The 26921-nt window shown below is 34.0% G+C and overlaps 1 protein-coding gene across 3 annotated transcripts in view; it reads left to right on the forward strand.

Moving 5' to 3' along the window:
* Positions 1 to 6034: 6034 nt before the first annotated feature.
* Positions 6035 to 26921, forward strand: part of LOC118928678 (UDP-glucuronosyltransferase 2B31-like) — a 125088-nt gene continuing 104201 nt past the window's right edge. Inside the window, exons 1-6 of one of the 3 annotated variants that reach the window (XR_008997746.1) lie at positions 6035 to 6816; positions 9223 to 9371; positions 15650 to 15781; positions 17724 to 17811; positions 18611 to 18830; positions 22479 to 23278. Coding sequence is in view for 2 of the 3 variants with exons in the window: in XM_036918141.2 (XP_036774036.2) it covers positions 6093 to 6816; positions 9223 to 9371; positions 15650 to 15781; positions 17724 to 17811; positions 18611 to 18830; positions 22479 to 22758 (1593 nt within the window). In the remaining variant the exon portion in view is untranslated. Of the gene's footprint in view, positions 6817 to 7139; positions 7201 to 9222; positions 9372 to 15649; positions 15782 to 17723; positions 17812 to 18610; positions 18831 to 22478; positions 23854 to 26921 lie in introns of those variants that run through there. The other 2 variants (XM_036918141.2, XM_057502284.1) reach the window with 2 other exon arrangements.

Here is a 26921-nt window from a genome sequence, read left to right on the forward strand (position 1 = left end):
AAAGATAAATAAGGACACTACATAATGATAAAGGGCTCAGTCCAACAAGAGAATATAACCATTATAAATATATATGCACCCAATACAGGAGCACCAACATATGTGAAACAAATACTAACAGAACTAAAGGAGGAAATAGAATGCAATGCATTCATTTTGGGAGACTACAACACACCACTCACTCCAAAGGACAGATCCACCAGACATAAAATAAGTAAGGACACAGAGGCACTGAACAACACACTAGAACAGATGGACCAAATAGACATCTATTGAACTCTACATCCAAAAGCAACAGAATACACATTCTTCTCAAGTGCACATGGAACATTCTCCAGAATAGACCACATACTAGGACACAAAAAGAGCCTCAGTAAATTCCAAAAGATTGAAATCCTACCAACCAACTTTTCAGACCACAAAGGCATAAAACTAGAAATAAATTGTACAAAGAAAGCAAAAGGGCTCACAAATACATGGAGGCTTAACAACATGCTCCTAAATAATCAATGGATCAGTGACCAAATTAAAATGGAGATCCAGCAGTATATGGAAACAAATGACAACAACAACACAAAGCCCCAACTACTGTGGGATACAGCAAAAGCAGTCTTAAGAGGAAAGTATATAGCAATCCAGGCATATTTAAAGAAGGAAGAACAATCCAGAATGAATGGTCTAATGTCACAATTATCAAGATTCGAAAAAGAAAAACAAATGAGGCCTAAGGTCAGCAGAAGGAGGGACATAATAAAGATCAGAGAAGAAATAAATAAAATTGAGAAGAATAAAACAATAGCAAAAATCAATGAAACCAAGAGCTGGTTATCTGAGAAAATAAACAAAATAGATAAGCCTCTAGCCAGACTTATTAAGAGGAAAAGAGAGTCAACACACATCAACAGAATCAGAAACAAGAAAGGAAAAATCACGACAGACCCCACAGAAATACAAAGAATTATTAGAGACTACTATGAATACCTATATGCTAACAAACTGGGAAACCTAGGAGAAATGGACAACTTCCTAGAAAAATACAACCTTCCAAGACTGACCCAGAAAGAAACAGAAAATCTAAACAGACCAATTACCAGCAATAAAATTGAAGCGGAAATCAAAAAACTACCCAGGAACAAAACCCCCGGGCCAGATGGATTTACCTCAGAATTTTATCAGACATACAGGAAAGACATAAAACCCATTCTCCTTAAAGTTTTCCAAAAAAATAGAAGAGGAAGGAATACTCCCAGACTCATTCTATGAAGCCAACATCACCCTAATACCAAAACCAGACAAAGACCCCACCAAAAAAGACAATTACAGACCAATATCCCTGATGAACGTAAATGCAAAAATACTCAACAAAATATTAGCAAACTGAATTCAAAAATACATCAAAAGGATCATACACCATGAACAAGTGGGATTCATCCCAGGGATACAAGGATGGTACAACATTCGAAAATCCATCAACATCATCCACCACATCAACAAAAAGAAAGACAAAAACCACATGATCATCTCCATAGATGCTGAAAAAGCATTCGACAAAATTCAACATCCATTCATGATAAAAACTCTCAACAAAATGGGTATAGAGGGCAAGTACCTCAACATAATAAAGGCCATGTATGATAAACCCACAGCCAACATCATACTGAACAGCGAGAAGCTGCGATCAAGAATAAGACAGGGATGCCCACTCTCCCCACTGTTATTCAACATAGTACTGGAGGGCCTAGCCACGGCAATTAGACAAAACAAAGAAATACAAGGAATCCAGATTGGTAAAGAAGAAGTTAAACTGTCACTATTTGCAGATGACATAATATTGTACATAAGAAACCCTAAAGACTCCACTCCGAAACTACTAGAGCTAATATCGGAATTTAGCAAAGTTGCAGGATACAAAATTAACGCACAGAAATCTGTGGCTTTACTATACACTAACAATAAACTAATAGAAAGAGAAATCAGGAAGACAATTCCATTCACAATAGCATCAAAAAGAATCAAATACCTAGGAATAATCCTAACCAAGGAAGTGAAAGACCTATACTCTGAAAACTATAAGACACTCTTAAGATAAATTAAAGAGGACACTAACAAATGGAAACTCATCCCATGCTCCTGGCTAGGAAGAATTAATATCATCAAAATGGCCATCCTGCCCAAAGCAATATACAGATTTGATGCAATCCCTATCAAATTACCAACAGCATTCTTCAATGAACTGGAAGAATAGTTCAAAAATTCATATGGAAACACCAAAGACCGTGAATTGCTAAAGCAATAATGAGAAGGAAGAATAAAGTTGGGGGGATCTCACTCCCCAACTTCAAGCTCTACTACAAAGCCACAGTAATCAAGACAATTTGGTACTGGCACAAGAACAGAGCCACAGACCAATGGAACAGAATAGAGACTCCAAACATTAACCCAAACATATATGGTCAACTAATATTCAATAAAGAGACAATGGACATACAATGGGGAAATGACTGTCTCTTCAATATTTTACAGGTGCTGGCAAAACTGGACAGCTACATGTAAGACAATGAAACCGGATCACTGTCTAACCCCATACACAAAAGTAAATTCGAAATGGATCAAAGACTTGAATATAAGTCATGAAACCATAAAACTCTTAGAAAAAAACATAGGCAAAAATCTCTTAGACATAATCATGAGTGACCTCTTCTTGAACATATCTCCCCCGGCAAGGGAAACAAAAGCAAAAATGAACAAATGGGACTATATCAAGCTGAAGAGCTTCTGTACAGCAAAGGACACCATCAATAGAACAAAAAGGTATCCTACAGTATGGGAGAATATATTCGTAAATGACAGATCTGACAAATTGTTGACATCCAAAATATATAAAGAGCTCACACATCTCAACAAACCAAAAGCAAGTAATCCAATTAAAAAATTGGCAGAGGAACTGAATAGACAGTTCTCTAAAGAAGAAATTCAGATGGCCAACAGACACATGAAAAGATGCTCCACATTGCTTGTCATCAGAGAAATGTAAATTAAAACCTCAATGAGATATCATCTCACACCAGTAAGGAGAGCTACCATCCAAATGACAAACAACAACAAATGTTGGTGAGGTTGTGGAGAAAGGGGAACCCTCCTACACTGCTGGTGGGAATGTAAATTAGTTCAATCATTGTGGAAAGCCGTATGGAGGTTCCTCAAAATGCTCAAAATAGAAATACCATTTGACCCAGGAATTCCACTTCTAAGAATTTACCCTAAGAATGCAGCACTCCAGTTTGAGAAAGACAGATGCACCCCTATGTTTATCGCTGCACTATTTACAATAGCCAAGATATGGAAGCAACCTAAATGTCCATCAGTAGATGAATGGATAAAGAAGATGTGGTACATATACACAATGGAATATTACTCAGCTATAAGAAAAAAACAGATCCTACCATTTGCAACAACATGGATGGAGCTAGAGAGTATTATGCTCAGTGAAATAAGCCAGGTGGAGAAAGACAAGTACCAGATAATTTCACTCATATGTGGAGTATAAGAACAAAAGAAAACTGAAGGAACAAAACAGCAGCAGAAGCACAGAACCCAAGAATGGACTAACAGTTACCAAAGGGAAAGGGACTGGGGAGGTCGGGTGGGAAAGCAGGGATAAGGGCGGGAAAAAAGAAAGGGGGCATTATGATTAGCATGTGTAGTGTGGTGGGGGCATGGGGAGGGCTGTGCAACACAGAGAAGACAAGTAGTGATTTTACAGCATCTTACTATGTTGATGGACAGTGACTGTGAACAGGTATGTGGGGGGTACTTGGTGAGGGGTGGAGCCTAGTGAACATAATGTCCTTCATGTAATTGTAGATTAATGATACCGAAATAAAATAAAAAATAAAAAAAAGAAGGGCCTTCAATACCCCACTTTCAACAATGCATAGATTATTCAGACAGAAAAATCGAAAAGGAAATAATGGACTAGAGCTACACTTTGGACCAAATGGACCTAACAGACATACGAAATATTCCATCCAACAGTAGCAGAATGCATATTCTTTGCAAGTGCACATAGAACAATCTGTGGGATAGATTATATGTTAAATCATAAAACAAGTCTTAACAAATTTAAGAATATTGAAATCAAATATACCTCTCTATTTCCAGCCTCAATGGTATGAAACTAGAAATCAATTACAAAAAGAAAATTGAAAAACTGACAAATATGTATAAATTAAATAACATCTTGAAAAACAACTAGTGAAAGAATAAATGAAAAGAAATATAAAAAAATATCATGAGACACATGAAACTAGAAATACAGTATACCAAAATTTATGGAATGCAGCAAAATCAATTTTAAGAGTGAAGTTTATAAAAAGACATGCCTACTTTAAGAAGAAAGAAATATCTCAAATAAACAAAATAACTTAACTTTTCAATGAGCTAGAAAAGAAACCAAAGAACCAGATGTTAGCAGGAGGAAAGAAACAACAAAGATTAGAGCAAGAATGAAATAAAAAGTGACAAGAAAGACATTAGAGAAGATTAATTAAACTAAGTTGATTTTCATAAAGATAAACAAAACTGTAAAACTTAGAGCTGGACTAAGTACAAAAGACAGAGAACACATTAAAAGGATCATACATAAAGATCAAGGAAAATTCTTCCCTGGGATACAAGGATGGTTCAATATTCACAAATCAATAAATGTGATACACACTATTAACAGAATGAAGGATCAAAAGAAAATCCTATGATCATCTTAATAGATTCAGAAAGAAGCACTTTTCAAACTTCAAAGTCCTTTCATATTAAAACTCTGAGTAAATTAGGTATAGAAAGAATTTACCTCTTCAAGAAAATTATGTATATAATTCAATATTATTGTCATATAAAAGGAAGGACTTATACCATTTATGACAATACAGTTGGACATTGATGGTGTTATGCTCAGGAAACAAGTCAGGCAGAGGACAAACACTGTATGATCTCAACTACTGTGGAATTTAAAAAGAACTCATAAAAACAGAGTAGATTGGTGATTGCAGAGCTGAGACAATGGAAGAAATGGATGAAGGTAGTGATAGGGGACAAATATCCAGTTTTAAGATGAGTAAGTTCTAGTGATCTGATGTACACCATGGTGACTATAGTAAAAAATACTGTATTTCATTCTAAAAGGGTGATAATTGAATAAATATTAAAATTAATCACAAAAAATGTTAACTAGGTGACATGATGCTTATGTTAACTATACTGTATAGCAATTTCACAATATGTAAGTGTAAGCAATCATCACATTGTTGACCTTAAAATGCTTAATGTATCAACTATATATCAATAATGCCAGAAAAAGTATTTAAAAAATACACTTTGCTAAGTAAAGTAACCTGTAATAAAAAGCATGTGTAACTTCATTTATATGATATGTTCAGTTTAGGCAACACTCTAAGACAGAAAGTAGATTAAAGGTTGGCCAAGGCTGGAGATTCAGAAAAAGGGATTTCCATCCACAGGGTAAAAATTTCCTTTGGGAGTCAAGAAAGCGCTCTAAAACTGATTGTCATGGTGGTTGCACAATTCTGTGAAGATACTGTGAACTATTGAATTGTATACTTGAATTTTGGCAATTGTACATCTTGTAAATTACATGTCATCAAAGTTTTTATAAACAAAACAAAGCAAATATCTCTTGAACCATCATTTCAAGGAATTCTGATTCAGCTGTATCCTAACTTATCTCTAGTTCTTGATTCAAGGAGAATACAGGCAGAATCACATTTCACTTGCCACCATTCTTGAAATATTTCTAAAATAAATTACATAAGATAGATCACTTGCATATTCAAGGTCTTTAACTCTTAGCTAGATGGTGGCTGTTAGAATAAAAAAAAATGAAGCACATTTGCTTACAAGCAAAATCATCTACCTTTTTTTGCTTTTTCCACTTGCTAACCAAATGCTGTTCATATAAGGTATTTACTTGGAGGAGGAGGAGTTATATATTAACTTCCTGATTGATTTCTCCCTGATATAAGCACCAGCAATGCTACGCGGGGACAGAAATTTGAAGAGAGACGTTGTTCTCCACCAGGATGTCTATGAAATGGATTTCAGTTCCTCTGCTGCTACGGCTGGCTTGTTACTTCAGCTCTGGGAGCTGCGGAAAGGTGCTGGTGTGGCCCACAGAATACAGCCACTGGATCAACGTAAAGGCAATGCTGGATGAACTTGTCCACAGAGGCCATGAAGTGGTTGTTCTGGCATCTTCAGCCTCCATTCTTGTTGATCCCACCAAATCACCTGCTATTAAATTTGAGATTTTCCCTACATCTTTAACCAAGGTTGAATTTGAGGATTTATTTGGACAAATCGTCAGTAGATGGACATATGACCTTCCAAAAGAGACATTTTGGACATATTTTTCACTAATGCAAGAAATTATGTTAAAATATAGTGATTGTATTGAAAAGCTCTGTAGAGATGTAGTTTTGAATAGAAAACTTATGACCAGACTGCAGGAATCAAGGTTTGATGTCGTTCTTGCAGATGCCGTTGGACCCTGCAGTGAACTGCTGGCTCAGCTACTCAACATACCTTTAGTGTACACAGTTCGTGCTTCTGTTGGCTACACATTTGAAAAGTACGGTGGAGGCCTTCCTTTCCCTCCATCCTATGTACCTGTTATTTTGTCAGAATTAAGTGATAAAATGACATTCATAGAGAGGGTAAAAAATATGTTGTATTTGCTTTATTTTGACTTTTGGTTCCAAACAGTTGATTTGAAGAAGTGGAATCAGTTTTACAGCGAAGTACTAGGTAAGTCATATTTTAGTAGGTATTAATGTGAAGTCTTAACTTTCCTAGTGACTTGGAAGGTACGTTTGTATGAAGTCAGAGAAATTTGTCTTTTAGAACTAAAATGATGAAATAGTAATATAAAATATTTCAATATCACAAATATTATGGGAAGGCATATATGATAATAATATTTATATATATTTTTTATATTAAGTACATACAATACAATGCACAGATCTTAGTATACAGCTTGATGAATTTTGACATGTGTATACACTCAGGTAACCATTGCTCAGACCAATATATCAAACATCTTCACTAATTATTCCCCTTCACCTATTTCACCCATTCCCCCACCACTCTCCCCTATGGCAACCACCGGTCTGTTCTCTGTGACTATAAGTCTGTTTCTGTTTAGATCATTTGTACATTTGTTTTATTTTTTATATTACACACTTGAGTGAAATCATAGGGTATTTGTCTTTGACTTACTTGGCTTAGCATACTACACTCTAAGTACATCCATGTTGCTGCAAATGGCACCAATAAATTATTTTTTGTAGCTGAGTAATATTGTACTGTGTATGTGTGCCACATCTTTTTTACCCATTCATCTATCGATGGACATATAGGTTGCATCCATTTATTGGAATGAACATAATAATTCATATATTTTTTAGGATTAGGGATTTTGTTTCCTTCAGATAAATTCCCAGAAGTAGAATTGCTTGCCGTTTTCATTTTTAGTTTTTTGAAAAAATGTCATACTCCTTTCTATAGTGGTTGCAACACATTGCAAACCCACCTGAAGTGAATGAGGTTCCCTTTCATCCACATCCTTGACAACACTCCTTATTTCTTGCCTTGCTAATATTAACCATTCTGATTGGTGTGAGGTGATATCTCATTTTGGTTTTGATTTGCATTTCCTTGGTGATCAGTGATGAGCATTTTTTCATATGTCTGTCAGCCATCTGTGTTTCTTCTTTGATATGTCTACTCAGGTCCTCTGCCCATTTTTTAATGAGATTACTTGTTTCTTTGGTGTTGATTTGTATTAGTTCTGTATATATTTTGGATATTAGCCCCTTAGTAGATATATCATGTGAAAATATATTCTCCCATACAGTAGGTTACCTTTACATTTTGGTGATGGTTTCCTTTGCTGTACAGGAACTTTTTAGTTTGATGTAGACCCACTTGTTTATTTTTGCTTGTATTTTCCTTGCCTGGGAGATATAGCCAGAAAAACATTACTAGCACTGATGTTCAAGGATTTATTACCTATGTTTTCTTCTAGAATATTTATGGATTCATGTCTTTGATATGGATTTATGGATATATGTCTGATCTGTTTAGAGTTTCTATTTGTGTATGATGTAAGACTGTAATCCAGTGTCATGCTTTTGCATGCAGTCACCCAGTTTTCCTAATACTATTTATTGAAAAGACTATCTTATCCCCATTGTAATATTCTTGCCTCCTTTGTCATATATTAATTGACCATATAGGTGTGGATTTATTTCTGAGCTCCCATTCTTTTCCACTGGTCTATGTTTCTGTTCTTGTGACAGCACCATATTGTTTTGATTATGTAGCTTCGAAGTATAGTTTGAAAGCAGGCCCTATGATACCTACAATTCTTTCTCAGTCTTTGTCTATTAAGGCTCTTGTAGTTCTATACACATTTTAGGATTATCTATTCTAGTTCTGTGACAAATGCCATTGGTGTTCTGACAGGAATTGCACAGAATCTGTAGATTGCTTAGGGAAATATGGCTATTTTAACCATAGTAATTCTTCCTATCCATGAGTATGGAAAACTTTCAATTTATTTGTGCCTTCAATTTATTTCATCTGTGTCATAGTTTTTGGTGTACACATTTTCACCTCCTGGATTAAATTTATTTTAATCAAGATATTTTATTATTTTTCATGTAATTGAAAATGGGACTGATTTTTCAACTCTTTCAATTAGTTCATTATTTGTATATAGAAGCAAAAGATTTCTGTATATTGATTTTGTATGGTGAGACTTCACTCAATACATTTATTGATTGTAGAGATTTTTAGTGGATTCTTTAGGTTTTCTATATATAATATCATGTTCTCTGCAAATAATGACAATTTTACTTTTTCCTGATCAGTATGTATGCCTTTATTTCTTTTCTTATCTAATTACTATGGATAGAACCTTCAGGGCTATGTTGAATAAAAATGGTGGGCATGGGCATCCTTACCTTGTTAGTGATCTTAGAGGAAAAGCTTTCAGCTATTTGCCATTAAGTATGATGTTAGCTAAAACCACAGTACTTTTAAACATTTTTGGCTACGTTAACCCAAACTTCTTTCTTAAAATTCCCTTGTACATTCACATTATACTGTTCTCATCTCCTTTATCTTTTGTTTGTTTTTTCCTTTCAGGAAGACCAACTACACTTTATGAGTTAATGAGGAAAGCTGATATGTGGCTCATTCGAACCTATTGGGACTTTGACTACCCTCACCCACTCTTACCCAATGTTCAATATGTTGGAGGCCTCCACTGCAAACCTGCAAAACCTCTGCCTAAGGTAACTGATTCCTTTTTTGTTTTGTTGTATTTGCTTTGAGGCATTTCACCAGTATTCTGGCTTAAAAGAAAGACAACTTTTCGACAATATGAACGTGTGTCCCAAAAATATTTGCAGCCAAACCTAACATTTCTTTGCTGTCATTCCAGCATTTAAACAATTCCTCATTTGAGATCCTAAGGTCTGACATCTTGCAGCATTAAAGGCATTGAGTAGCCTATTAAATCAGGTATTTTCTACTATATACCATATCTGGACAAAATCTCTGTAAAGATCTCTTGGGGAACATGGTTTCTAATATATTAGCTGACTAACAAAATGAGAACAGAGAAAATGTACACTGCATATATGATAAAGACCATAAATTCTGAATATTTAATAAATACCAAATAATTTCTACCACTGATATCTGAAAACTGCCATAGATAAAATTGCAAAAGATTCTGTTAGCATATTGGATAATGCTCCTCATGGAGGAGTTTAATAGCCTTATAAATTGATATTATATCATTAAGAAATAATTTTAAAACAAACATCTTTTATTAAATTATTTCATGGTCTCTTAACACATCTTAAACATGTTTGTTTGGCAGCAAGAGAAAAGTAAGATCTCATTCAAAGGTTAATCCAGTTTAATTTTGACTACAAAATCATTAGCTATATGTGGTAATTATCACAAGATCTAAAATTAGTAAATGTTCTATTCAATCTAACCCTTTTGGGATTTTTCCAGCTTTATTGAAGTATTACTGACATATAAAATTGTAAGATATATAAAGTGTACATCATGGTGATTTGATGTACCTACACACTGTGAAGGGATTCCCCTCATGTAGCTTATTAACACGTCTATCACCTCCAATATTTATCTTTTTTATGTGTAGGAGAACATATAAGTTTTACACCAAGCAAATTTAGATTATACAATACAGTGCTATAAACTATACTCATCAGGTTATACATTATACCCTCAGACCTTATTCACATTGTAGACGAAAATTTGATCTTCGATCAACCTCTTATTTCCTTTACCCTCCAGTCCCAAGCAAACACTTTTCTTCTCTCTTTTTCTGAGTCTGACTTTTTTTGTAAGGGTCACACATATAAGTAATAGTTAGCAATATTTGTCTCTGTTTGGCTTACTTAACTTAGCATGATGCCTTCAAGGTCCATCCGTGTTGCCACCAATGCTGTGATTTCATTCTTTCTCATGGCTGAATTATATTCATCTGTGTGTGTGTGTGTGTATCATGTCACATTTCCTTCATATACTAATCCATTTACAGACACTGAGGTTATTAGCCATATCTTGTCTGTTTTGATAATGTTTCACTAAACATGGGAGTGCATATATCTTTTCTACATCCTGTTTTCATTTCCTTTGGATACCAAGACCTAGTATTACTGGATAATAGGATAGTTTTTATTTTAATTTCTTGAGGAAACTCCGTACTGTTTTCCATAGTTGCTGCACCAATTTACCTTCCCACCAATAGTGCACTGGAATTCCCTTTCTCCACATCCTCACCAAATTTGTTATCTCTTTTCCTCTTGATGATACGCATTCTAACAAGAGTGAAGTAATATCTCTGTGGTTTTGATTTTCATTTCCCTGAGGATTAGGTATGTTAAACTCCATTTCATGTACCTATTATCTATTGTATGTATTCCTTGGAAAATGTCTATTCAGTTCCTCTGCCTATTTGTCAACTGTATTATTTGGTGTTATTTTTATATTGGGTTCTTTATATAGTTTGACTATTAACCCTATATCAGATATATGATTTCCAAATATTGTCTCCCTTCTGTAGGTTGTCTTTTAATTTTTTTCAAAATTTCCTTTCCTGTGCAGAAGGTTTTAGCTTGAGATAGACCCACTGTTAATTTACCTTTCATTGCCAGAAAGGCTTTTTTCCTTTCTGATAACTCATAGTTAGTGCATAAATATTCAGTGGAATTTTGTATATTGATTTTGTATCCTGGAACTTTACTGAATTTGTTTTTATTAATTCTAACAGATTTTGGTGAAGTCTTTAGGGTTTTAAATATATAATATCATGTTGTTTGTAAATAGAGACCATTTTACTTGTTCCTTTCCAATTTGTATGCCTTTTATTTCTTTTTCTCACCTAATTGCTCTAGCTTGGGCTCAAAGTTGTATGTTGAATAGAAGTAGCAATAGTGAGCATCCTTGTCTTGTTCCTAATCTTAGAAGAACAGCTTTCAGTTTCTAACCATTGATTATGGTATTGAGTGCGGGCTTGTCATATATGGACTTTATTATGATGAGGTAGGTTTCCTCTAAACCCAGGTTGTTTAAAGTTTTCATCTTGAGTGGATGTTGGATTTTGTCAAATGCTTTTTCTGCCTCTAAGGAGATGATATGATTTTTATCCTTCATTCTATTATTGATATATGGATCTTGAACCATCCTTGCATTCCTGGAATAAATAAATCCCACTTAGACAGGGTGAATAATCCTTTTATCTCCTCTTTCACATTTTGAAAAAACTTTTTGAAAAGGATTGGCAGTAATTCTTATTTAAGTATTTGTTGAGTTCAACATGAAGCTGTCCGGCTTTGGAATTTTCTTTGTTGGAAGATGTTTTATTACTGACTCAGTCACCTTACTAGTAATACTCAGTTCAGATTTTCTATGTCTTAAAGATTCAGTCTTTGTAGGTTGTATATTTCTAAAAATTTACTCATTTTTACTAGGTTGTCAAATTTATTGGGATTCAATTGCTCTTGTTAGTATCTTATGTCTCTTATTCTTTGTATTTGTGTGGTATCAGTTGTGATATCTTATCTCTAATTTGAAATTTAATTTGTTTGAGTCCTGTGTCTTTGTTTCTTTAGTATGTCTAGCTAAAGGTTTGTCTATTTTGTTTATGTTTTCAAAATAAGAGAACTTAGTGCCAGCAATATTTTCTATTGAATTTTTAGTCTCTATTTAATTTGTGATATTTGTTATTTCCTTCCTTCTAACTTTGGGCTTAGTGTGTTCTTTATCTAGTTCCTTGAATGTAAAGTTATGTGATTTATTTGAGATCTTTCTTTTTTCTTATTGTATTTATCACTGTAAACAGTCCTCTTAGAATTGCTTTTGCTGCATCCCATAAGTTTTGTTACGTTGTATTTGCATTTTCATTTGACTCAAGATATGTTTTATTTCCCTTTAATTTATTCTTTGACCAATTGGTTGTTCAGTGGTATGTTGTTTGCTCTCCACATATTTGCAATTTTCCTGTTTTCTTATTTTAATTTATTTCTAGTTTTACATTATTGTTGTCAGAAAAGATACTTGATATAATTCCAATATTCTTAAATAAGAATTGTCTTGTGAACTAACTTATGAACTATCCTTGAGAATGTTCCATGTGTGCTTGAGGAGAATGGGTATTCTACTGTGGTTAGATAGAATGTTCTGCAAATATTTATCAAGTCGTTCTGCTCTAATGTAGCTAAAGACTAATGCTTCCATGTTGATTTTCTGTCTGGATGATCTATCTTTTGTTGAAAGTGGAGTATTGAATCCCCTACTATGATTGTATTGTTATCTATTTCTCTTCAGGTCTGTTACTATTTGCTTTATATTTAGGTGCTCCTGTGTTAGGTGTATAAATATTTGCAAATATGATACCTCTTGTTAGATTGACCCTGATATCATTATACATGAATTTATTTGTCTTTTGTGGCTATTCTCACACTGATTTAAGTATAGTTACTCTTAGTTCCTTTTGGCTTCCATTTTAGTGAGATATCTTATTCCTTTCCTTCACTCTCAGTCTGTGTGTGTCCTTATCACTGAAATGAGTATCTTAGAGGCAGCACATAGTTGGGTTCTTTTTCTTTAGTCATTCAGTAACTCTGTGTATTTTGATTAAATGATTTAGTCCATTTTCATTTATAGTAATTATTGATAGATATGTATGTACTTACTATTCTCATTTTGTTCAGTCTTTTTCTGCTGTTTTGTAATTTCTTTTTACCTTCTTCACTTGCTCTCTTCCTCTGTGATTTAATGATTTTCGTAGTGGAATACTTAAGTTCCTTTCTCTTTATCTTTGGTGTATCTACTATAGTTTCTTGCTCTATAGTTGTCATGAGGCTTACATAAAACGTCTTGTATTTACAATTGTCTATTTTAAGCTGATAATGACTAATTTTGAAAGCATACTAAAACTTTACATTTTTACTCTCCTCCATAAACATTTATGTTTTTGTTAAAAGTTTACTTTTACTCATATCCATTAAAAATTTGTTGTAGTTATTTTTTAATATTTTTGTCTTTTAACCTTAATTGTAGAGTTATGAATGATTTACCCACCACCATTACATTTTTCTGAATTTAACTATATATTTACTTTACCAGTGAAGTTCACACTTTCATAGTTTTCATGTTACTAACTAACATCCATTCATTTCAGCTTGAAGAACTACATTTAACATTCCTTGTGAGACTGTGAATGATCTTCTTCAACTATTGCTTATCTGGGGTTCCCTTTCTTTCACTTTCAATTATGAAAGACAACTTTTCTAGGCAGAGTATTCTTTATTGGCAATTTTTTTTCTCTAGTACTTTGAATCTATCATGCCAGTTTCATTTGGGATGAAAAGTTTCTGCTGAAAAATCTTCTGATAGTTTTATGGTGGTTCCCTTGTATATACCAAGTTGTTTTTCCCTCCTGTTTTCAAGATTTTCTCCTTGTCTTTAACTTTTGACAGAAATTTCCTGCCTGACACCTCAACCATTACGATAGCTCCAATTTATCTCAGGTGTGAGTTCAAACTGAAAAGTGCATAGCAGGTGCTAACGTGGTAGAGAGGGTATTTTTGATTGACAATAATTCTGATATTAACATTGTGATCACAGAAAATACATATTTAAGAGTTTCAGTGTGAAGCACTGGGCAGTGAATAGCACTTTCTAGTGGGACATGAATTTTACAATATGATTTCACCATAAAAGAAGTCATATGTAACAAACCTGGAAATACTGTCACTCAAATATGTAACTACATACATACACACACACACACACACATACGTAATTATATTATAAATAAGACATTTAGGCTATTTTGTGGAAATTGGAAAACTATACCAGATCTCTTAATATCAGTAAGTCTTAACATCTAGCTATTATATGATTTAGAGAGAGTGTTTGGGAAATTCGCATGAAGTATAGGTTGGATTGTATAACTGAAATTGAACTATATTTAGTCATTCTGATCATAATGCTTAGTGCTCATAGGGAAATAAAATACTAATGGCCAAACTAAAATAATTAACCAGAAAACATGCCTGTAATAATCAAGATCCTGCTTTGTGACCTCCTTACAACAATCTTTATTAGTAATTAGTAGTATTATAAATGAAGAGTCTTGGTATAATACTATCTAATAATGTTACCTTCTCAATACTGTATGCTGCCACTATTTCATTCTTACTTATAAATGCACATATACCCATGCAAAAATATATATAATAATGGAAATCAACCTCATATTACATACATCTTATCAAAGGTATCAATGGGTTAGGTCCATTAAAAAAAAGTACTAAAAACATAAGTGAGCTTCCTCATAAAAATTAAAACTAGAATTGCCATTTAGGCCAGCAATTCCATATCTTGGTATACACCTGAAATAATTAAAACCAGAATATCAATAAGATATTTGCACACACATTTTATAGCAGCACTATTCACAGGAGCCAAAAAATAGAAGCAACCCAGATGTCCCATGACAAATGGTTCAATAAGCAAAATGGGTATTTATACACAATGGGATTTTGCTCACCCATAAAGTAGAAGGAAATTCCATGGTTCCACATGGAAAAGCTTGAGAACATCATGCTGAGGGAAATGCGCCACTCACAAAAAAGACAAATCTGCATGTTTCCACTTATAGGAGGTATCCACACTGCACAAATTCATAAGAACAGAGACTAAAATAATGGTTGTCAGGGATGGTGAAGGGGAAAATGGAAGATTTGTACATAATGATATAGAGTCCTAGTTTTGCAAGATGAAAAAGTTTTGCACATCGGTTCCCCAACAATGTCAATGCACACACTACTGAACCGTATACTTAGGAATAGTGAGCATGGTAAGTGTTAAGTCATGTGTATTCTACCAGAATTAAAAATGCAGGCACTAATCCAGTAATTCCTGATGACACTGGGTTTCTTTCTTTAGTTGTTTCTAGCACTCCCTTCAATAGTGTTTGCTATGCTGTTGCTCTTTTGTGATGGAACCAATGCTTTCTCCACAGGAAATAGAACAGTTTGTCCAGAGCTCTGGAGAGAACGGCATTGTGGTGTTTACTCTGGGGTCAATGGTCAGTAACATGTCAGAAGAGCGAGCCAATGTGATTGCATCAGCCCTTGCCCAGATTCCACAAAAGGTTAGTAATGGGCCTTAATAGTGTGCAACTACCTAATGAGTCTGTTCAACTCTGTAAAGGGCCTGCTTACAGAAATTTCCTGCATGCCACCTCAACCTTATGATAGCTCCAGTTGATGCCAGGTATGAGGTCAAACTGATATATTCATGGCAGGTGCTAAAGTAGTACCGAGGGTGTTTTGGGCAATATCTTTGGCATTAATATTATGACCACCAAAAATACATATTTCTGACTTGTGGTGCGACGTTTTGCTACTATAATTGTATTGTAGGCAGGTACCAATACCACCAAATTCTATCCTATCATTTGTCTCTTTTTGCTACAACATTCATGAGGGTTGTGTACACACTATAGATGTACCCAGAAAGGTGTTAAATCTTGGCAGTGACATTAAACACAAAATGATAAAGTGTGAAAGGCGTCATGCAGTTTAGGTTTGCCAGGTCATCCCAGCCTCTATTATTTCCCCTATTTTGGAATAGACCTGTTCAGTGTGCTTTTCAGGGTCCTTTTCAGGAAAGGATGACCAGGGCTCACCAAGCTGCCATTGATAGCTGCCATTAGGTAACCATCCAGCCACGATGATTTAGGAGTGGAAAACTGACATGCCCTGATGGACTGGGCCCTATACAGAGTGAAGGGAGAAGGTAAACAAGGAGGGAAGTAGTTACACCCTCAAGATGGCCCCATGCTTAATAACAAGTGACCCTGGAAAGGCCTTTGCTTTTCCATCAGAGTAACAACTCCTATTGTTTGAGGAAGAGGAGAATATATGAAGGAGCCAACCAGAAACAAGCTTAACATGGAAAAGATTCAGATATCGCCTCTCCATAAAACAGTATTTTATTTTTTTTCTGATATACAGACTATAATTGCTCTATTGGGGTGTTTGTGACCTTTTTCTATTTTCCTAACTGAAACAGCTTTTCCTTATCACCTATGCTAATTTTCTGCTGAGAATCTGATGTTACTTGAACATTTGTATAGCAAATATGTATTACCACTGTAAATTATAAATCAGTTTAAGAGGATCACTGGGGAACTCCAAAATCAGAACCTATTTTGGCACAGGGCGTATAAATTACTTGGCTGTAGGTCCCAGATTAATCAACATTGTCAGTGGTTTGTAGTACATGACTGAAGTGTGAACAGTCAGTTGAATGAACTATAGCATCATCACAACTTCGGATTTTTTGTGGCAGGTATACTGTTATATATGAAGTACTGACAGGCTCTTTTCTTTACATTTGAGGAATTTCCACACCTAGAAATAGTAATGATACTCTGGGCTCATGTAGATAATCACCTTTTAAATTTTTCTTGCAAGTAGTGCCTAACAATTAATAATCTAGAAGAAGATAGATTCACTTACTAAGGAGAAATTATCTAGGTTAATAAATTATTAATAAACAGAATTGTTTATTTCTCACAAGAAGTAGATTCCACAAATTAGCCTTTCTATAAATCAAAAAATATAAAACTAATAAAATAACTTGTGGAAAAATGGATATAAGTGAACTCTTCTCTGTGTGTTACTCTAAAAAAGTATTGTTACATTGGAAGATAAGAGCAATTATAATAAAAAGATAAACTAAATGTACAGATCTTAGTGACTTACTACTTTTTGTACTACAATTATAATGACTACCTAAAAATGTCTTAAATACTTTGATTTCTCATTGATAACCTCAGTTACCTAACCTCTATGTGTGAAACATCATGACTGTGTACATAACCTGATTGAATATAAAATAAGAATTTAAAATGTGCATATTCCTATTATACCAGTGTTTTATAGTTCTCATTTTTAACATCGCTTTGTCCTTACCACTTATGTATCTATGTATTTAACTAGATTATCTTTTAATTTCTTTAGAATTTTCACATGGTATAACTTCTATGTTTATATCATAGAATATGGTTATTTTCTTTACCCAAACAGGTTCTGTGGAGATTTGATGGCAAAACACCAGATACCTTAGGGCAGAATACTCGGCTGTATAAGTGGATCCCCCAAAATGACCTACTTGGTAAGAATAGAAAACAAACTCTGAAATGAGAGTAACTCCACCCAGGCATAATAGTTCACCAGGGAACAAATTTACTGAGCATTAATTATTGAAAAACTCAAAAACAAAACTTAACTTCCATATATTTGTTTTGCAATCCTAGGGGGAAAAGGGTAAGCTGTAACAGTTGTCATGTATTATACAGTCTCATTAATTATACTCTCTCCTTATGGCCAGAACCACAGTACCTTTATTTCAAGTATAATTATTTCTCTCAGAGAATTTTTCAATAGTCACATGGATCTTTACTCTGGCTCCCAGTTCTGACACATGGTGTCTATCCTTTCCCCTTCTACAGGAAAATATCCATAATCTTCATGAAGTAATAACACATTTCAGATTAAAGTGTAGCCTTTCCTTCCTCTGATGCCAGAGTCATTACTGGCACGTTTCCAGCTGCCTTGACACCTTTTATGTCAGACTCAGTGGCTTCACTATTTCTTTAAGAGAATATGTCCTAATGTGCCATCTCCTTTTTTCTCTGCGCATTTCTTATATCTGAAATGTTCTCTTTCAACTTGTCCACCAAAATCTTATATTCACTTTTCAATTCACAAGTACCACATCAATCTTCATTTATCTCTCCAGCAGACTTATGTGCTTCTTGTTCTGAGATCTGAGAAACATTTTAATGCAGTTTCCTGTGTATAAAAACATGTAATCTAGAACACACTGCCTCATTCAGTGCCTTCTATTGTCCAAGTCTCATTTTATTTCTAAGATTCATAATTATAATTTGCTAAAATTCACCTTATCCTAGGTCATCCAAAGACCAAAGCCTTCATAACTCATTGTGGAGCCAACGGCATCTATGAGGCAATCTACCACGGGATCCCGATGGTGGGCATTCCTTTGTTTGCAGATCAACCTGATAACATAGCTCGCTTAGAGATCAAGGGAGCAGCTGTCAGACTGGATTTGGGTACACTGTCTAGTACAGATTTGCTCAGTGCATTGAAGAGAGTCATTAATGACCCTTTGTGAGTATCACAATTTTTTAAAATACATAGTATATACAGATAGTTTCTTTTGTCAAAAGTGAGCATGAGTTTCATCCCATATTTAAGAAGCTAATTTTGAAAACTTTAACATGATGTCACCTATCTTAAATCTGCTTTTATTTTCAACAAGACATTCATTTCAAAGTTGCATGTTAAGCCCAAGATTTAATGAGTAACCCATGTGTACGACAATTTTCTATGGAAACAAGTGAAAAGTTATACAGGTAATTGTAAAAACAAACATTTAGAAAAGTATTATAGAATCCAGAATGAAAGAATGAAGAACTTGAGGTTATGTAAAATGTTCCAATTCAATACCAAAACTTGCTGAAATTATAAATCATTTTTGCTAAATAACTTTTATCATTATTTTAATGTATTTTGTCATATGTAACTTACATACCAAAAAATTCCATGTTTATGTATAGCAGTCAAATATATCTTGTATGTTACCAAGTTTTGAAACCATCATTTATAATGTAGATTATATCTAAATTTTCATCAGCCCAAAAAGAAATCTCATGTGTCTTAGAAGTCACTCTCCATTCTCCCTGCCTTAGCCAACCATTATTGTACTTTCTTATAGTTATAAATTACCGTATTCTGAACATTTCGTACAAATGGAACCACAAATATATGGTACTTTGCAACTTCTTTTCACTTACCATGTTTTTCAGTTTTATCCATGTGGTAGTTCTGTATTGCTGAATAATATTCTAGGGTATGGGTATGCTACATTTATTTATCCATTTATCAGTTTATGAACATTTTGATTGTTTTCCCATGTGGCTATTATGAACATTGCTATACACATTTTTGTGTGAACATGTGTTTCTTTCATTTATTTTGGATGTATATCTAGGAGTAGAATTGCTAGGTCATACATGGTAACTCTTTGAAGAACTGCCAAACTTATGTGAAAAGAAGAGTTTGCCATTTCACATTCCCATCAGCCAAGTATGAGAGATCCATACTTTGTCAGCCCTTGTTATCATCTATCTTTTATTACTATTATTATTATTATTATTATTATTATTATTATTATTATTATAGTCATTCTAGTGGGTTGAGTGGTCTTTCTTTGTGGTCTCGATTTGCATCTTCCTTATAGCAAAGGCTATTGAGCATCTTTTCATATGCTATTGGCCATTCATATGTTCTCTTTAGAGAAAGGTCTATTCCAATACTTGGACAAATTTTGAATTTGGTGGTCTTATTTTTGAATAAAGTTAATTATTTGTGTACTATGGATACAAGAATATTAGCAGATATATGATTTGTTAATATTTTCTCTCATTCTGAATAGTTTGGTTTCTCAATTTCTTGATTGTGTCTTTTGAAGCATAAAAGTTTTTAAATATGATAAGATGGATATTACACTCTTCCATATTATAGAGAAAAATAAGGTGGTAGAATTTGTAGTGCCTAGTATCACAATCATCAATTCAGCATTTATTACTACTATCAGCATTTATTGTATTATAAATTAAGACTTAAGAAATGCTCAAAAAATGTATACTATCAAGAAAATGGTAGAATAATTGAAGATAAAATACTTTTAAATAGGCAAGAAATAATAGAAAAATAAACATGAGGAACGTTGGACAAATTAAGAAGAAATACAGAATAAACTGGTAAATGAAAATGTAAATATGTCAGTACTTACATTAAATCTAAACAGGCTAAATCATTTAAAGAGAATTTAAAATTGTCAGACATAATCTTAAAACCTATATATACAGTTTATAATATATGCTTAAATAGAAGTGTAAAAGATTATAAGTGTGAAGGTAGGAAAAGATCTATTGCAGCCATTAATCATACAAAGATATTGTACCTATAATAATATCAGACATCATAGTCCAGAAACACTACTAAAAATAAAAACAAATATTTCATAATAATAAATAGATAAATTTTTCAAAGCAATATAATTTATCAATTGGAAACACCTACTAATAAAACCTCAAAATAAAGCAGAAGTTGACAAAAGAAAAAACTAATATATAAATGTATAATCATAATCATAATAGAGAGTTTCTAAACACCTTCCTTAAAAATATAAACAAAAAAATGTCAAAACAATGGATAAATACCTGAAAGTAATGAAGAACACAATTTTAAAATGTAAATTATTTGAGAGATATATAGGTATAGACATAGATAAAATTAAGAGAATACACATTTTTCAAGATAGGAATAGATACTGGAATTGACCATATGCTGATTCATATACCAAGACTGAGTAATTTGAAATACAGAAATCAGAAAGAGTATACTGTCCAGCTTACTAGAATTCACTTTGAAACCATCAAAAAGAAAGATAGCTAAGGCATCTCTAAATTTTGAAAATTGAAATACTTCTACATTATTCAGAGTCAATAAAGATATCATAATCATAAATATGCCTTTTCTCAGCAACTCCACTTCTAGATATATACAAACAGAATGGTAAAAATATGAAAACCAGAAGACATATATAAGATTTTTATGAGTAATTAGTATAGTAATAGTAATTAGTAATAATGGCCAAAAAATTGTTAAAAAAATGTGTGTTGTTCAAAAAGTCAAGAGATTATTGGTGATATAGCCATGCAAAGGAATACTATACAGCAATGGAATTAACCAACAGGTGACACACAAAAGACAAAAGGAAATGAGTACTACTATATGATTCCAAAATATAAATACGAGAAACTAATTTATGGTGCTAAACTTTAGGATACCCATTAATTCAGAGAAGATAGTAGTGACTGAAAGTGTGAAGGAAAACAGGGTGCTTCTGGGTAGCTTGTGATATCCTATTTCAGTGTCTGAATAATAGGAACATTAGTGTATTCACTTCTTCAAAATAATTTTCTAGCCAATTTTGAAATTTTGAGCAATTAGGCTTATGTGCATTTTTATTATGTATTTCATATTTAATGTTTATTATAGAAAATAAAATATATATTAAAAACTCTAGGAATGAAGTAGAAAAAAAAAGACCACAAACACACACAAGTAGAAGAAAGCTTAGGTTTGCTATCACAGAGTGGCACAGTGAGAAGGCCAATATGCCCACAGTAGAGTGTGCGTGGACCAAAGGATTGGAGAAGAGGTTGCCAGAGTCTGCCCATGTAAGGTCCTGTAAGCCAAGAACAGATTTGGAATTTATTCTAGGTGTGATGAAAGGTCAGATGGAAACTTTAACAAAGAGCATCATAATCTGATGTCTATTTCAAAGAGCCTACTGTCTACAGGATGGAAAATAAAGAGAAGGGGTAGAAGAGAAGAGTGGAAGCACAGGGACTGGTGAAGAATCATTTCACCCATCAAGACACAATCCACATTAAGTACTTCATGAGGAGTATGTAAAAGTGTACTGTCACCATCTCATTCTTCATTACCTCTGCTAGAAAAGATTAAACTATCCAATCTTAAATTTGTTTTCACTTTTTTATTATTTGTTAATCATAAAATTCCAATTTGAAAGCCAAACCAACTTAAAAATGTACTACTTCTGCAATTTTATAATACTTATTTTGAATCATTCATAAGACACTTTTCAAAACCTTTCATGGGGATGATATGCTTAGGGAAATTAAGTTCCTTTCCATGTTGCTATCTTTGTATTTTCCCCTGCAGACATAAAGAGAATGCTATGAGATTATCAAGAATTCATCATGACCAGCCAATGAAACCTCTCGACCGAGCGGTCTTCTGGATCGAGTTTGTCATGCGCCACAAAGGAGCCAGGCACCTGCGGCCAGCCTCCCATGACCTCGCCTGGTTCCAGTACCACTCCCTGGATGTGATTGGGTTCCTACTGGCCTGTGTGGCCACTGCTCTATTTGCCATCACAAAATGTTGTCTGTTTTGTTGCCGGAAGTTTGCTAAAATAGGAATGAAGGAAAAAAAGGAGTAGTTGTAGCTGAGGCCTGATGCTGGGATGACCCACAGATGGGCCTCCTCCAGTTTATTCCAGCAAGAAGCTGCGATGTAAGGTTCCCTTCCTCCTGTGATGAAACGACTTTTCACAATTTAGCTTATCAGATCAAATTTGTTTTCAAGGGATTTACTACTTGTTTAAGAGTTAGAAATATGTCATGCAAAAGAGAAAAAACTAGCATAAAATAAAACTATTTTTCTAATTTGAAAGGTATACCAATAAAAGTAAGCTTAACTAAGTTTCCAACCATGCACGTGGACACAAAAGCCTTATTCACACCATCAGTATTATTGTGCAAAAATTCAGAATATTTTAATTTCCTTTTGGTGCAGAATTTGATGATTTTATCTTTTGCTAAGGAGAGCATTCAATAATTAGAATTCAATAATAGATAATTTTTATTGTGCATTTGTCCTCAGCAACACTCCTTAACTAAGTTTGTGGAATTAGAAATATAACAACTGCAACCTTCTTCTGTGGCTCCAGGAGGAAGGCGGTCCCCCACCCTGGCCTAGTTCTTTATGAACCTGTTGATAATGAAGAAAGACATGGAAAAGGGAAAGGGTTTTTATTTGTCATGGCTCAGTCTCTCTCACAGCACAGCCCCACATCCTTCATCTCTGGTCCCACTAGCAAGGTAGTTCCACCATCCCTGTGATCAAGTTGTGTGCTCCCCTTAGCCCTGCTCCTTCCGGGAGGAACTCCATGGGCAGGTGTCTGGTGACTGATGGGCATCTGACCAATTACACCCCAGGAAAGGAGGGGAGAAGAGAATGGCCATTTTCTCTCCACCCCTTGCTCCAGGCCAGCCATGAGGGACCACAGAGGTAAACATTATATTGATGTGCAAACAGGCCCTTATATGCATACTACTATCAAGGCCAGGTGGGATATTTTGCTTGAAAACTTCCATTTACCCCATAGCTTCCTATTATACAATAAAGCTGTGTGAAAGTCTTTGATTTCATGGCCTAATTTTCTTTTCCTCATGATCTTTAATAATATTCACTTGGTTGCTTTCACTGTCACATTCAGCCTTAGATAATGGATGAAAGGTCTCAAACGTAGATTGTAAACCTGCACCTTAAAGGGACTTCACAAATTTTCATTATTTGCAAATGTACGTGAAAATATACATGCGTGCTTCTTTTAAAACAAGATGTAGTATTGCTTATCTGCTTACAGATATGGTGTGAAATTCAATGTGTTTGTTGAAGTTTGAAATAATGCCTATGGTTCTATTTCACCATACTCAGGGGAGCCTGGCTCATGCTTTTGTCCCTTTTCTCAGGAGACCAAGGCCCCATTCCTCCCACAGCTCTTATGTGTAAACATTAAGTCCTTTGTCATGACAGAAAATAATAATTATTTAATTATTTAAACCTAGGCACATTATAACTGACATAATCAATAACAATAAGAAGAATATGAAAATTATGTTAATTTTATGGAGTATTGTCAAATCAAAGGAATCTAAAGACCCTCCTAAGAACTATACAAGAGGGACTCACTTTATGATCAAAGTGTTCCCAGTCAGGAGAAGCATACCTCCCTGCTGGTCAAGAAGACAGAGTCCAAGTCTTACAACAAACATTCTCTAGCCTAAGGCATGAATTTATTTTTTTTTAAGTTAAAACTTGGATTCTTAGGGAATCATAGGAGAAATTTACCACAGGATTTTCTCTAATAATTCTCAATAATTGACATTTTATAAACACCATATAACTTGTATAGCACCATAATTGATATTGTTTAATCATGCATATACACTCAAATAATTTTCCTCAAATCTACACTGCAGCACACATAACAGGAGAGGGATTGTTATTCATTGCATAGTGAAAACTACTTCAAATTTCTGATTAAAAGGCAAGCAACCCAATATGAAAATAGGTGAAGGACATGAACAGGATATTCACATAAGCAAAATGGCTAATACCATATATAAACAATGACAAATGTCATTGGTGCTTTGGGAAATGGAATGTAAATTAATAAATAATTTTTCTACAGATGACATGCCAAGCAAATATCTGGTACAACTCTTTTTGAGGAAGTATAATGTGGAAGAGCCCTTTTAAATAAAATTTAAACATACCATTTAACATTGCAATTCTACATCCAGGAATCTGTCACATAGAAATACTAGCACATGTTCATGATTATATTCAGAATGTTCCAACTAGCACTTACATGGCTATCAGGGAACACACTTACATCAAACATATGTATAAATTATGTAGCCATTAGGAAAAAAAATTACAGGCAAATTGTTGCATGCTCTCCATGTCACATTATTATGAACAAGTTCCAGAAATTATAGTCATGGCACTCTTTTTTTGGAAATAGAAGTAAATATGTATATGTGAATTGATATGACCATAGAAGAAAAGATCTGGAAGCATACATGGAATTTCCAATGATGAGATTTTAACATTTTATTCCATAAACTTCATTATTTGAACTTTTGCAATAGGCTTTTGTTTATTAATAATGTGATTTATAAAAAATAGTGAAATAAACATGGATTCAAGATACCAAGTTCTAAGATTTTGATATCATGTTATCAACATTAGTTTCATTTCGAACACGAACTAATGAGAAATCTGGTATACTACAAACTGAGGCCTTTTTTGAGGATACCTATTTCATATTCAAAATAATTTAAATAAATATATTACATGTATTTATTATGTCAGTAGCTTAAAAAAACCTTCCCTTATGCAAAATTAATGATTTTACTGTGGTTTTAATGTCAATATTTAATGAATTTTACAATAGCTAAGGGACTTCTTGTGATTTCCTTCTAAAGCTTGTATATGTGATGGCTGTGAGTCATGACTAAAATACTTTGACACCCTCCCATCAAATAATTTCCCCTTCTTGAACTTTAGTAAGACTTGTTGCAGTCTCACAAAAAGAATGTAGTATAAGTGCTGCAGCTTAACTTCCAAGGCTCAGTTCCAGGATGCAGCACCTCTTTCTCTCTGTCTCTGTGGGTGTCTCTGGTTCTTTCTCTGTCATTCTCTCTCAGGGAGTGGTCTCCCTGCTCACCATGGAGCCCTGTACCATACCCAAAGTGTCCAGGGTAAACAGACCATTGGAGGAGAGATACACAGATATGCCTAAGGAGTGCCAGTTGTTCCAGCCTCTAGAAGTTTGAGTTTTCTCCTGCCAATCACCAGGTATGTCCTTCCGATGATTACCTGATATGTCCCATCCACAGTATGGCTGCAACCACCTGGGAAACCATGTCTGAGAAGCACCTCACTGCACCCAGCCAATACCCAGAACCATGAGAGAGAAAAATCAAATGAGTATCATTGCTCTGAGCCCCTACATTTATGGGCTGTTTTATACAGCAATAAATAGATATAAAATACTTGTATATAATTTTAAATACATCTTTGTAATAATATTTCAATGAAGATATGGGTACAAAAATGGGAGTGTAAATGTTACATTTTGTAAGAAATTGTAACCCAGAAAAGGGAGTCACCATAGCATGGTGGTTAAGAGCTTGAAGTCTGGACCCAGAAAGCCTGGATGCAAGTCCCTGAACCCCACTACAGACTTATGGGCCTAAGGCTAGTCAGCTCACTGCCCTAGGTCCCAGCTTACCCACCAGTAAAATGCACATAAACTAATGGTACTGTGTACCTCATGAGGTTGCTGAAAAGATGAGTGTGTTAACATTGTAAAGCATGAAAAACAGTTGCTATAATACTAATATGTAATTTGCACTATTATTATTTAAATGAATAGAAAATTTTCCACAATGATTTTAGTCTTCATGTAAGTTAATATATTTTAAATGCAATATGTTTCAAATGTAAATGATAATAACAACATAATTACCTCTTAAATATGCAGAAATTAAATATGTATGAAATAAACCTATGGTACAAACAAAGGGCTAATAAACTATGGCCACATCTTGAGAGCCATTTGTGTTTTTATCATTAAGCTAAAAGTCATATAACATAAAATCCACCTTTGAACCATTATAAAGTATACAATTCGGTGATATTTCATACATTCACAATGATATGCAACTGTGACACCTATCTAGGCCCAGAGCATTTTCATCACCCAGAAAACAAAGTATATACCTAATAAATGGTTATTTCCCCTTCACC

The sequence above is a fragment of the Manis pentadactyla genome, chromosome 5 (assembly GCF_030020395.1).
Source record: "Manis pentadactyla isolate mManPen7 chromosome 5, mManPen7.hap1, whole genome shotgun sequence".
NCBI lineage: Eukaryota > Metazoa > Chordata > Mammalia > Pholidota > Manidae > Manis > Manis pentadactyla.